Source organism: Protopterus annectens, chromosome 2.part2 (genome assembly GCF_019279795.1).
Source record: "Protopterus annectens isolate FY-2018-M chromosome 2.part2, PAN1.0, whole genome shotgun sequence".
In the NCBI taxonomy this organism is placed as follows: domain Eukaryota; kingdom Metazoa; phylum Chordata; order Ceratodontiformes; family Protopteridae; genus Protopterus; species Protopterus annectens.
The window spans coordinates 294,779,281-294,793,866 of NC_056730.1; the positions used below are offsets into that span (position 1 = coordinate 294,779,281).

The 14,586-nt window shown below is 42.8% G+C and overlaps 1 protein-coding gene across 1 annotated transcript in view; it reads left to right on the forward strand.

Moving 5' to 3' along the window:
* Positions 1-14,586, forward strand: part of CHD1 (chromodomain helicase DNA binding protein 1) — a gene marked incomplete in the record, with an annotated part of 4,694,407 nt that overhangs the window by 2,598,463 nt on the left and 2,081,358 nt on the right. Inside the window, 1 exon segment of the mRNA XM_044063873.1 lies at positions 12,921-12,992. Coding sequence (XP_043919808.1) covers positions 12,921-12,992 — 72 coding nt within the window.

Sequence of the window (14,586 nt, forward strand, 5' to 3'; positions counted from 1 at the left end):
CTGTATCTGTTTTAATTAAAAAAAAAAAAATCTTATCTCTCTACTCATTTCACACCTTTCTATAACTAGTAGAGCCCAGTTTTCAGATTTTGCTGAATTCTGGGCTGTTTTGTAGTTTCTGTGTTGCCCAGACCTTACTTAGATAGAAGGAAGCTTCTCTGTTCATCATTGAGAGTGGTGAGCTTTGAGCAAGCCTATCTGTTGCTGGAGGAGTGGTTTTAGCTCAAAACTTGTAGTTTTATTGACCATTTTGGGCTATTTCTATCCCTTTTCTTTTGGTTTTAAAAACCCGTGGTTGTGCATTGCGTGGCAACGTTTAATTAGGGTTAAACTATTACCATTGCTAGGAAGTCTGCTCTTGAAATTTTCCCTTAGAACTAGCCAGTTCAACTTTTAAGCACCCAAACCTGTTCCTTGCAGCTCAGCACTTTCTTCGAAACAGTTGTAAGCACTAGATAGACCATAAATTGCTACAGCACTCGACTCTCCTTACCAAGTAAGAAAAAAGTTTGTTAAAAAGTTAGTACCTAAGTAAATAAGCGCCTATCTAAGCATGTCCAAGGATCAGTTCCCTGTGTTTTCTCCTGTTCACCTGGTGAATCTGGGCATCCTGAGGCAATGTACCAGATGTCCTTCATGGATGCATCTGCAGTCATAACAAATGGGTTGTCCTGTCGTCAGGCAGCCCTTCGGTCGGCCGGATTCCAAAGTCTGGGTCCGGCTTCGGCTGATGTCGCACTTCACCCGACGTCATCTCTGCTGGTCTTCGGTATAAAGGCATCAGCTGACGCCATTTTCCCCAGTCTTTCTTGCGCGTGGCCGAAGCAGAAGCTGTTCGCAAGTGCCGGTCGGTCAGATCCAGAGATTACTACTACCGAATACTACTTCAAGACTTCTAAAAGCTAAGTACCCGTTGGGGACTCTTTCTTGCCTCAGCCGATGTCAGAAAAAGTCAATAACTGTTTAACTTGTGGGAAACAAATACCTCATAAAGATTTCCACTCTTACTGTTTGCCTTGCTTAGGCCCAGACCACGACGTAGCAGCCTGTTCGGCCTGTGCTTCCTTCAACCGACGAACGCTTAGGCGTCGGTCGGAGTTTGCTGAACAGTTTTTCGGCTCAGATTTTGCGTACATTATGCCGTCGGATCCTCCGACTACCCAAATTGTTAAAAAACGCAAAGAAAAAGACCGACACTCGCGGTCCGCGGTTTCGGCCGAAACCACGGTTAAGCAAGCCGCGAGTGTCTCGGTTTCGGCCGAAACCGAGAAAACTGTTCAAACTTCAGCCGAATCCATGACTACTACTGAGGCTCCTGCTACCTTACCTGAATCAACCTCAGAAATTTTGCCTACAACTGTGGTTCCTACTGATTTATCAGACACCATCCCTTTGGATATCTCTACCCCAGCACGTGGTGTTGCTAGGCCTCCTGCAGCCATGTCGATTAAGGCCTTTGCCAGGGCTAAAGCAGCCAAATCAGCTAAATCAGTGCCTGTTAAACCACCCTCACTCAGGCCCACTTCTAGTTCACAAATGCTTACTCTGGCAGAAGATTTAATATCCTTAATTAGGGGATCCCAATCTCACCCAGACAGGGCCTCTCAGCCCCCAGAAAAGAGACCTAGAGCAGAGCCCCCCGAGCCTGTGTCCTCTGATGATTCTGCGGATGACTCAGACATTACAGACCAGCCAGAGGCTCCTTTTTCCAATTATGAAGATTCAGATGCTGAAGAATCCATTCCAGCTGCCTCTCCACCAGAGGAATTCTCCTTTGGGGGAAACCTTACATGCCATGAGAGAACAATTCCAATGGCAGGGACAAGATTTCTCAGATTCAAGAAAAAGGCTTAGGACTTTTCTGCACTTACCACAACATAGGCCCTTAGCTATACCTCCTGTCCTGTCTGTTGTGGACGATGCTTTTAATGATGTCTGCACTGCACCTGATTCTTTACCTCCAGCCCCTGCCAAACCAGATAGATTTTACAGGGTGCCAGACACTCATCACAACCTATACAAGGCCCCACTTGCAGACCCCGAAACTATATCCCAGGGGCCTAAGGCAGTAGCCTCGACCACAGCAAAAATCCCTATTCCCTCTGAAAGGGAATCCAGGTCCTTAGAGATGGGGAAAAAGTCTACACCTCTGCTACTCTCTCAGCTAGTGCTTTAAACTGTCAGTTTCACATGATCCAATACCAAGAGTTTATGCTTGATCAGTTAATTAAAAAGCTGTCCTCTGATGAATCTTTAGATAAGAAATATGTATTAGAAATGGTGAATAACATCCAACAGGTTAGTAACCATTCTTTAAAATGTGGCTATGATGCACTGGAGGCTTCATTTAGATCAGCCATGACTGGCACAGTGATAAGAAGGCATGCATGGTTGAAAGAACAGGTCTTACCGGATCATGTTAAAGCTAAGCTATTGGATGCTCCTATGGATAAGGCCAGTCTATTTGGGGAACCTGCCCAGCAGGTAATGAAGAAAATGGAAGAGAAGGCAAAATCTGTACAAACAGTTAAAGATTTCCTACAGGTTCAGCCCCCAAGGTTTAGCAGGAACTGGCCTGCCAAAAATTGGTCCTTTCCTGACTCCACAAGATCACAAAGGGGCAGGAACAGACGCTCTAGGGGCAGAAATCAATCCAGAGGAGGTGCCTACAGAGGACGACAGTGGCAAGGCAATAACCGAGGCACAGACACAACCACTGCCACTGCAACAGGACAATCACAGTGACTTGGCTCTGACTCCGCCTACCAGGGAGCAATTAGCAGCACCATTAGGCGGAAAGTTAGCCTTTTTCTCGAAAAATTGGCACTATGTCACAAAAGACAAGTGGATTTTGCAAACCATAGACCAAGGCTACCGGTTACACTTCCACACTTTACCAGTAAAAAGAGGAATGCCAAACCTGCCCCCAAATCAAAAAATAGAAGCCCTGCACCAGATAGCGGAATTAATAAAAATGAGAGCTGTGGAAAGAGTGCCAATGGCAGAACAGGGCAAAGGATTCTACTCCAGACTCTTCCTAGTACCAAGAAAAGAGAAAAACTGGAGACCTATTCTCGACCTGTCCATCTTAAACACATACATCATTGTCCCAAAATTCAAAATGCTGACCCTACAGCAACTTCTTCCCATGCTGGGCAAGGAGTGTGGGCTGGTAACTCTAGATCTCAAGGAGGCATACCTGCACGTCCCCATTCGACCAAATTGCAGAAGATACCTCAGATTTCTTGCAGGATCAGAGCATTATTAATTCTCAGCATTGCCCTTTGGCTTATCTACTGCGCCCAGAGTATTCACAAAATGCCTGGCATCAGTATCGCTCACTGCAGAGTACAGGGAATCCAAATTTATCCATACCTGGACGACTGCCTGTTACAAGCGGACAACAAAAGCAAGCTGACAACAGATTTACAAAGGGTCATTTACTTGCTACAAGCCCTGGGATACACAGTCAATTTACAAAAGTCAAGGCTGATATCATCCCAGACAAGAACTTTCTTGGGCGCGGAATTGGACACAGTAAAACAGATGGCGTTCCTAACTGCAGAAAAACAAAAAGAGCTCCCTCTTTACTTCTTGGCTTTAACAAAGCAGAACAAACTAACAGCAAGAAAAGTTCTGCAGACCTTGGGCTTCATGGCATCATGCAAAATCTTGGTCCCACATGCCAGACTGCATATGAGAAAGTTACAGTGGTACCTAAAGAATTTATGGTCTCAACACAGGCACAGCTTAGAAACAGAAATACCACTAATCCCATGCTTAAAACAGGAGTTCCTATGGTGGGCTCAGGCATGCCAGTCAAACCCAGGCTTACCCTTCCACAACTTTCGAGCAAACCAAACCATCACAACGGACGCCTCAGACCTAGGATGGGGGGCACACATGCTGGACAAATGCGTACAAGGACTGTGGACTCAGAACCAGCTGCACTTGCACATAAACCAAAAAGAAATGCTGGCAGTAAAACTGGCAATCCTAAAATTCAGACCATTCCTCAAAGAAGGCCATTTGATGATAAGGACAGACAACACCACAGTCATGTGGTACATCAACAAACAGGGAGGCACTCATTCTTACCCCCTATGCAGAATGACTTTGGACCTTTGGAATCTGGCTCTCAGCTACAACATCCAGTTACAGGCAATATTTGTACCGGGAAAAGAGAACACCCTAGCAGACATTTTAAGCAGAACCACCTCGGATGCTCACGAATGGATGCTACACCCGGACATCTTCAAGGCCATCACAAAGAAATGGGGAATGCCACAAATAGATCTATTCGCTTCCCCACAAAATCACCAGCCCAAAAAATTCTGCACAAGGACATTCCACCCACTTGCAAACTCACAAAACTAGTGTGCCACTCAACTTCTTCCTCTAAGGCAAAGCAGCATACCCAGCACACTAGTCATAGGTGACTCTATAGTCAGGCGCACACTGATGACCCACTCACGAGGCTAAACAAGGAGAAGATTACAGTTAACTGCCTGTCGGGTGCCCGGATCCACCACATAATGCACGCACTCAGGTCAATCCACAACAAGTACAAATCTGACTCTGTCATTGTTCATGTTGGAGTGAAAGACCTGAGACGTAGAGACATGGAGGAGCTCTCGCATCTTGTAGCCCAGGCAGGTATGACCCTAGCCCTGAGTAGCATCCTGCCATCACCCAGAGTGATACCTCAGTACAAGGACAAAAGGATTGACTTCAACAATTGGCTAAACTTCTGGTGTCATTCTATGGGGAACCAGTATCTGTCATCCTGAGATGACATGATCAACAGGCCACGATGCTTTGCCAGAGATTGCCTGCACCTGTCACCCTAGTCTTTCCAGATTCTGCCTAAGTTTCTTGCCACCCATATAGTGCCTTTTTTTAGGCAAGTTTCAAATGACAAAATTGCCACTGTAACAGGAACAAGCAAGCAAAATCTGAGGGTAATTCTACTCCATGCTAGAAATCTAAACCTCAAAATGCACTTACTCGAGGCACTCTTTAAAATGGAGAACATCGACATCTGTGCTATGACAGAGACCTGGATTAAGGCTCCAGAGAGCACCTCTGCAATACCAGGCTACAATTCATACCACACCTTTCGGCCGTCTAACCTGGACCGCAACACTAGCGGTGGAGGCATGTCCATATTCACCAAGAATATCCACACCTCCGGGCTAATTTCCCAACATAATGCATCCGAAATTCTCCAAGTGCAACTAACAGTGAGCAAGAGTGCAATCCAAATTGTAGCTTGCTACAGATCCCCCACCATGCCCCAAGACTCCCAGTCCACTTATCTTAACATACTAGAAAATATTAAGGTACAACCCAACACCCTCATACCGGGATACTTCAACTACCCCACCATTAACTGGGAAAACTAGTCATGTACCAACATATTTGCACAGCGCTTTTTGGAATTCATAAATTCCAATGCCTTGGATCAACTGATACAGATCCCCCCACCAGGGGCAGCAATATCCTAGACCTGGTCATTACCAACATGGGCGACTGGTGCCCCACACCAGAGGTCAGCCCCTCATTGGTCAGATCCGACCAGATGCTAATCACCCTAGACATCCATATCCCACCTCCACCCCCTATTAAGGAAACCACCATAAAAAAACTTCTTCAAAGCCAACTTCTTGCTTCTTAAGACAGAAGTGGCTAACTTCACACCCATGCAGATGGAAAGTAGTAGTACGACTTCTGAATCCTACATCAGAGCACTGTATGAACACACACACAAGTGCATGAACCATGCCATCCCAAATAGAACCATGACGCTATCCTCCAAGAAAAAGAAGCCAATCTTGTGGTCCCCTGCCATTAACAAACTCTACAACAGAAGGAAGAAACTGTTGCAAAAGAGAGTGAAATCCCAAGATTGGAAAAACTCCCTTGTCAGCCTTAGTAAGAAGCTGAGATCCCTCATAAAATCCTCTAAAACTAGTTATGAGAAGAAAATCACCACAGATTCTAAAGACAACCACAAGGCATTATGTAGCTGTGCCAATAATCTCAGTGGCAACACTCAGAGCTACAGCACAATGGTGCTAAATATACAGAGCCAGCTGATATTGCCAACATCCTGACATAAATTAATTGCAAAATGTCACCCCCCTCTCTCCCCCAAAAGGGCCCATCTGTATACCAGATGAATGCCAAGTCCCTGTAATCACGGCCACACAGGTGAAAAACGCACTCTCCAAAGCCAAGAATACAGCATCTATGTTACCTGACAACATCCCTGGCTGTGTTCTGCACAAACTACAAAATGAACTGACACTCCGCCCAAGTACCATGTTTAATCATAGCCTCACTCCAGGCTTTGTGTCTACTGAATGGCACACGGCTGCAGTGATCCCACTCCAGAAGGGGGGATTCACCACAGACCCCTGGAACTGCCGACCCATCAGTCTGATGAGTCTGATCTGCAAGGCTATGGAACTTATCATAATGGAACTTGTAAATGAAGACATAGGCAACCTGCAAACTCTGGACCCCACCCAGTTTGGGTTTGTGTAAGGTAGATCATGTCCCCTAAACCTGACTGACTTCTTTGAAGCAGTCACCAAAGCTGTGGACAAGGGTAAGGTGGATCACATGGCCTACCTAGACCTTGCCAAGGCCTTTGACACCCTCCCCCACTCTGATATCAATGATAAACTCATGAAACTGGGCATAAACCCAGGTGGACAGTAGTCTCTCCTTTGATAATCACATCGCCACAGTAGTCAGGAAATCCTTCTACATGGCACACACCATCACAAAAGGTTTCTCATCCAGAAAAAGAGGTCATTGTTCCCCTCTACTCATCACTCATTAGATCCATTATAGAGTACAATGCCCCTTTTGGTATGTACCTCACAAGACATCTACAACAACTGGATAGGCCGCCAAAATACCTCACAAAGAGGATTACCTGCCTCAAACAGATGCCCTATGCAGACAGTCTCAGAAAACTCCAGCTTTACTCCGTCGCATATCGCCTACTCAGAGGTGATTTCTGCCTAACATACAAAGCTATGTCAAACCCAGAGTGGTTGGACATGCTCCACTTAAAGTAGTCCCAATCCCTCCGAGCTACACGCTCTAGGAACCTAAACCTTGTCACCACAATAAACAGAACATGGCGGAGGATTCTTGTCCCAGAGACTTCCCATACTCTGGAATAAACTACCTATCTATATCAAACAAAGCTCCTCATTAGTACTCTTCAAGAAAAATCTTGATGATTGGATGGGAACTAGTTATTTCATCCCAGGGAGCACTTCTGTGGCTGTGCTCGACAGTGGCACAGGAAAATTATTTTCTTGGGTGGCAAAAGCCAGGTTACCTTTTAGGCTGGGCTTGTATAGGCCCTAGGGCCGATGGCCTAGTACCTACTTATGAACCTTTGAAAACCCTGTGCCAACGAACTGTCAAATAGGCGGTAGTCCACTCAACACCGAAAGAGTGATACGAGACCTAGGGACACAGGTAGGCAGTAATCTCTCCTTTTATAACCACATCACCACAGTAGTCAGGAAGTTCTATGTGGCACATCTCATCACAAAAGGTTACTCATCCAGAAAAAAAGAGGTCATTGTACCCCCCCCCCCCTACTCAGCCCTCATTAGACCTATTATAGAATACAACACCCCGTTTGGGATGTACCTCACAAGACATGTGCAGCAACTGGAAAGACCGCAGCAATACCTCACAAAGAGGATCACTGGCCTCAAACAGTTGCCCTATGTAGACCGTCTTAAACTCCAGCTCTACTCTGTCGCATATTGCCTACTCAGAGGCGATCTCTGCCTAACATACAAAGCCATGTTAAACCCAGAGCTGTTGGACATGCTACACTTAGAAAAATCCCAATCCCTTTGGACCACATGCTCCAGGGACTTTAACCTTGTCACCACAATAAAACTTACTGGAGGGATAGGTTCTTGTCCCGGAGACTTTCCATACTCTGGAACAAGCTGCTCATTCATGTCAAACAGAGCACCTTATTGGCCCTTTTTAAGAAAAATCTGGACAACTGGATGGGAAATAGGAAATTTACCCCGAGGATCACTTTTATGTGGCTTTGCTCGACAGGGTCACAGGAAAATAAAATTTTTGGGTGACTGAAGCCAGGGAATATTTATGGCTAGACTTATATAGACCCTGGGGCCGATAGCCTAGTACCTACCTATGAACGTATAAAAAAAGTGTACTTGGAGTAATAACTCTTAACACTGATTGGTATTGAGTTACCTGAATTTTCTGCAGTCATCTAGGAATTGCAGTGCCTGCTGCAAACAGCATGTGTAATTATTTGCAATCACCCTGGAAGGTAGTGTCCCAATATGTAATTAATCTTAGGGACTGGAGGCAGGAGAACACACAGTCTTCTACAAGTAAGACATTGATTCAGGATTCCCACTGTACTCAAACAGATCACAAGTTCTGAATTTTCAGGGTTCAAGTTCAGAGTTGACAATTGCAGTTAAAAAAACAAACGTCCCACATCTGTGTTTGTTTGTGTGTGTGTGTGTGTTCTCATGCATACATATGCTGGAAAAATCTGCATATGTGTTTCTGGTCTGAACTCCTGTGCATGCTGGTGATGACTTTTCTGTTCTTTGGAAGGTAGCAGAGCATTTTTTTTTTTTATTTTTTGGCCAGGCCCACCTTCTCCCCCCCCAACCAGCACCAGGCCCTAGGTAACTGCCTAGGTCAAACTGTGCTGAATCCAGCCCTGCCTCAGACCCTCTTTCCAGTCACCATGAAAGTTTTGGGAATCTTACCTTTTGTCAGTGATACTGCAACAGTGAATTAATGAAGATCATTGTACAGTTGTATAGGAACTTGCCATAACAGTAGATATTCGAATAGATCACTTTTGCAGTGTATGCACCCTCCCTCCTTCCATGGTTTTATTACTTTGTCTTCCTTTGTCCAAGGTGGACACTTGCATGTCTTATTCCTGCTTTATCCCTCTGTAACTGAGGACCCTTTCTTAGAGTACTAACCTCGGGCGATTGTTTTCCTGATGCAAGAAAGCTTTTTGTATTCATGCATTCCTTATGTACATGCACATAGTGTTATGCAAGGGTCATAGGTCAGAATGTACAGTATGAGAGGAAGGTGCCCAGGGTTTTGTAAACTGGCTTGAATGTATGGTGTCTTTGGGGGGATTCTTCACAATTGTCAGAAATACTGCCACAGTGGTCTGTTCTAAAACCTACTGTTATGGTAAATTCTTAGATAACTGTACTATCTCATTGCGGTGGATTTCCTTCATCAGTGCAGCTAAATGCACTCTGGATTCTTTGCTGCAGTACCAAGGGAAATAATTTTCATACGTGAAATTTGTGTTTCCACGTGTCCTCCTTGGGAGAAGTAGGTAGGGGTGTATGGATGGCAAAGCTCTTGCAGTGGGGTGCAGGAAACTGTTGTGTGCTAAAACACCATTACAGAAACATCAACTATTTTACATGTGTAATTTAGCATTTTTTACCTGTTCATTTCCAGACACAAGAGTTTTGGATCAGACTTGATTCAAGTAAGTCCGTGTAAGTTGTACACCGACAAGGTGGCTCCCTCCTTATAGGTAAGCTAATAAGATTTAGAATGATTCTAAACATCTCATGTTAGGGAACCTCTTTGGTGTATGCCCTGCCATCTTTTTACTTGGACAAGTCTTACATTCATTTGGGTTGCAGGAAATTCTTGTAAAGTCAGACAAGTATGTAATATAGATTTCTTGTTAACCATATAGGTGCATAGTCTTCAGTGTTTTTCTTGATTTGCAGAAATTGTGCTTGTTCACTATTTGTGGGTGATCTGCTGTGCCCTCCATGGACAGTGTGTGATGTCACAGTGCACCTCCTCCCTTAGGCACTGAATCTTCCATGAAAAGTCTGCTAAGTTTAATTTACATAGAGTATGTACCAAGCTATAGAAAGTTTGGATCAGCAAATGTGGGAAGGATGTATTGGTTGTAGTTGACTTGTATGGTACTTTTCTCTCCAAATCAACCAGGGGACTACACAGTTATAGTAGAAAACATCCTGTACTGGATGATGCATACTATTCTCCAGGATACCCTCATACTAGGAAACTTGAATATTGACTAGCATGTGGTAAACTTCTCCTCCCCCCCTCAAACTCCAGAATCTGTATGGTTTCAACTTATCACTTGCCCTACTAGAATCCATAAAAGTTAAGTGGCATCCAGTTCACCCTCGATTGGATGCTTACCCCAAAGCCAAAGTAAATAAGCAAATAAGGATGCTTAGACTTGATAAGTGACTATATACCAACCCCCACAATCGGACAAAACATCGATATAAACAAACAGTAACAAATTATTTAAAACCATCTGTTCACTGAGAAAGCTTTCTTCAGTAATTTAGCACACTATAACTGGAACAAACTAAAAACAACCCCACTAGGTGACACATTAATTGAATTCAACACAGTATTCCTTAACATATTAAACAAGCTATCCCCAGTAAGAAATAAAAGAAAAAAGTCAAGCCCATGATCATAAGGGAAACCACATATCTCATGATAGTATGGAAAAACTTGATCCAAAAATAAAGTACTACCCAACCTTCAGAATTTTAGATACCTACTCAACATAATAAAAAAACAAATCAGAGCCAATAAAAAATTACCACAGTCTCCTAAAAAAAAAAAAAAAATCTCAAATTTCTCTGATCGTTAGTAAATAGTTCACTAAATTCAGGGTGTATCACCACACCCTGTCCCCAACCTTAGCAAATACTAAACATAGCATTGCGTCACAATTTAATAACTACTTTTTACAAACAGTTTTTTCCTTACTGAATATCATCTCTCCAGCTTCACCATCCATCTCTTAATCTCCACACAGTCTTTCAAATCTTTTCGCCCTTCAACTTGTGCCATCCTTCCAAATCGACACACCTACTCAAACTAAAACCTCATCTGTAGATAATATATCCCCTGAATATCTCAAACTTGTTGCTTCTGTCATAGCATACTGTCTTAATTTTTTTAACCTCTCCAGCAGAGAAAACTGTTTCTACTCTCTGAAAAAGTATTTTATCATCCCTCTACTTAAAGGAGGAAAGTGCACATATTTCTCCAACTGTAGACCCATATCCATACTACACACCTTCTCCAAGGATCTAGGAAGATGCATACACTTTCAGCTTCTCAAGAATCTAACAGACAATGATCTCTCCAAATCACAGCAGTTTCCACCCACATTACAGTACGACAGCCCCTCTCAGCTTCACAAATGCTGTATTTGAGTTTTTTTGTGCAGTTTTAATCTAGTATCCTCACTTTTCTAGATCCATCCAAGGCTTCTGACAATCTCCTGTGAAAAAATACTAACACAACTTTCCTTCACTGGTCTCCATCACTCATCCCTTTCATGATTCCAGTTATCTGTCAGACAGACAGGTTGTTAAAAGGGGAAAAATACATCTCTGCATTCCTCCAAGTATCTTTTGGAGTCCCTCAGTGTTCAGTTTTAGGCCCCCTGCTATTTAACATTTTCACAAATTATCTTTATTCAGCAGTCAAACAGGCATACTTAGTGCATTACACAGAAGACTCTGCACTTCTCTGCTCTGCCCCAACTCTGTGTGAACTACAAAAAAAAAATACTCAAGGCTCCTTCACATCAACTGAAATGTGACTTTCCATTGATAGCTTACTATTGACCCCCCCCCCACCAAAATAAATAAATAAATAAATTACTCTTCCTGCCAAATCAGTCACTACAAAAACAAAACATTCACATCTCATCCGTAGACAAAACCAAGGTTGAAGTGGCAGCACAAACTGAACTGCTTGGTGTTATCATAGATAAAAACATTAAATTTGATCAACATCTACTAGACTCCGGCCCAACCCTATCCAATAAACCAATATTAGAAAAAATATTGCCTCCCCCCACCCCCCTTCCTTGCCCTTTTCTATGCATCCCCAATCCTCTCAAACCTACTCTGCACCTACAGAATGAAAGTAGAAGCCTGCAAGTTTGCTGCCAACCTACCAAATAACGCACATCACTGCACAGCTTTTAAAACAGGTTAACTGGGTAAAGCTACCAAACTTCTTAACCTGTACTCCTCTCCTAACTTCTCATACCCTCCTTTACAGACACGATTCCTGCCCATCCCTAAAGAGCATCATGTTGTTATATACACCAAATAGAGTTAAGATCCTAGTGATATATTTCTGGTGGTAATCACACTGAAGTCAGGCATTTCATCAGGAGACTGTTTATGCTGTAGCTATTCTGTGGCACTGCCTCTTAGTTCATCTAAGGCAAATTGACAAATGAAATATATTGACAATACCTTTACAAATCCTGGCTGTAAATATGCACCTCACTAGGATAATTAGTGTCTTTTACTGTTAATAGCAATGGCAACAATTTAGTCCCTACATGTGCATGTTTGATTTCCTGCTTGCTTACTTCATCAGAAAATCGGTTCAGGATGGGAATAACCTAGAAACCTATCTAAGTACCTCTATGGAAATATATTGTACTCTTGAATATAAATACCCGTAATATTTGCTTTCTACATAAACATGCACAGAAGTGAAAAAGATATTCAGTACTTTTTTTTTAATCTGTGGTTTTTACCTGTTTTGCAGCTTATTAAATTCTTAGTATAAAGTTGATGTTTTTTTCTCCCTGGGCTTGTGCTGAAAAGGGGCAGCTTTTATCCATTTAGACTGTCCCAGTAAACAAATGTTAATGAATAAATAAATTGTTTGATACATGTATAAAATTTGTTTTCTTAAACTACTGAACTGAAAGTAGCAGGTAAAGCTTTATAGTTGTTTTTGTTCTATTTTCTAACACTGTCATAGTTTAGGTTGTGTTGTTTAATGGGTACTTGTTTTACCTGTTTTAGAGACTAGATGGATCAATTAAAGGAGAAATACGGAAACAAGCGCTTGACCATTTTAATGCCGAAGGATCAGAGGTAAGAAATGCACTGAAATTATTTTAATTATAATAAGCTTTTATGCTGGTAAATTGCTTTGAATTCATTAGACTTGATGTGTTGAGCACCAGTCATCAAATTCCCTAGGACCAATGGCTGCTGTTTTCCAATTTAGGAGAAAAATCTGTCTGCCTATGGACCCAGAAACTATCTAAAGGGGGGATGCCTTTACATCTTACAGTATCTCTATAGTTAACCAAATACTCTTTTGAGACCTAGCTTAGGGAGCCCTCTTCAGTGGTCTCTGTGCAGCCTTGCTGGCCTCAGCATACAAGGTGTCTTCATGTCAGTCTGAAAGAGATGAAAGGGTATTCATAGAGTTAACAGCATTTCAGGAAAGATTCTGTCTGGGTCACCTTTGAGTAAGTTCAGAAAACACCACTGTTGCATGGTATTTCAGCAAGCAGTGGAGCACAATTTTTTTTCAAGCTTTGCAGAGACTCACTTTTGATATGGCTTTGTGCTTTTCCTCATAGTCTGAATCTTTCAGTTGGGCATATTCCAGGCTTGCAGTACCAGCTGGCAGATTTCTCTGCCAGTATAACACCATTTCACAAACAAAAGCCAGGTCTGCAAAGTTTTTACAGTGTTCTGTGGATGTGGTGCATATAGCAAATGGTACTGTCTGCTCATTATCACAACAGTCATCCTCAAAGCTTTTGTGCCATCATTCTTCTTCTTCTTGACACTTTCTCAAAGTTAGATTCATTGTCTTGGATTCAAACCTTTCTTTGTACCTTTTTATTCTTCCTGCTGATTCTGAAAGTAGTACTTAAACTGAAACAAGATGATGGTAACCTTATTTTCATAGCTTCTTTTTGACGAACAGAATCATGATTCTCTTTCTCGTAATGAAGTTGTGTATTCTCCCCACATTACCCTGGTTTATACACAAGTCCAGAGGATAGAATTTTAGTACTTAACATGCTTATCAAAAATGGTTTTAAACATCTTAAAGTAAGGAATGTGACATAATAAAAGGAAAATGTCCATACAGAAATGGAAGAGTTCTTGATGTTCTTTGTGTTTCACTGTTGCAGTCATCACACTCTGGTTATCCTGCCAGGGTAGCCCTCAGTCGGCCCGAATACCAGAGGCTTAGTATTTCTGCATCAGTTGCTGTTGCTTCAGTACTGACATCAGCTAGTTAGAGGTATAAAAACAGCCAGCCGACGCCATTACATCAGTCTTTCTTGCCGAGGAGCCAGAAGCAGTTTGCACGAGTGCCGGTCGGCTGCCACCTGAGTTTTTGTTTCTGAAATTGAATCATCTTGAAGTCTTCTAAAGCTAAGTACCCCATTGGGGATCCTTGTTTCTTGCTCTAACCGATGTCAGAAAAAGTTAACAATTGTCTTGCCTGTGGAAAGCAAATACCACACCGAGACTTCCATTCTTACTGCGTCACCTCTTTAGGCCCAAACCACGATGTACCTCACTGTCTGTTTTGTGCTTTGTTCAACGCCTGAACTATTCGTCAGGCCCTTATTGTAGCTAAATACTTTCATTCTCAATCTCCTTATTCTGAAATGGCTTCGGTAAGCCATCCGACTACTGGTCGTCTGAAAAAACATAA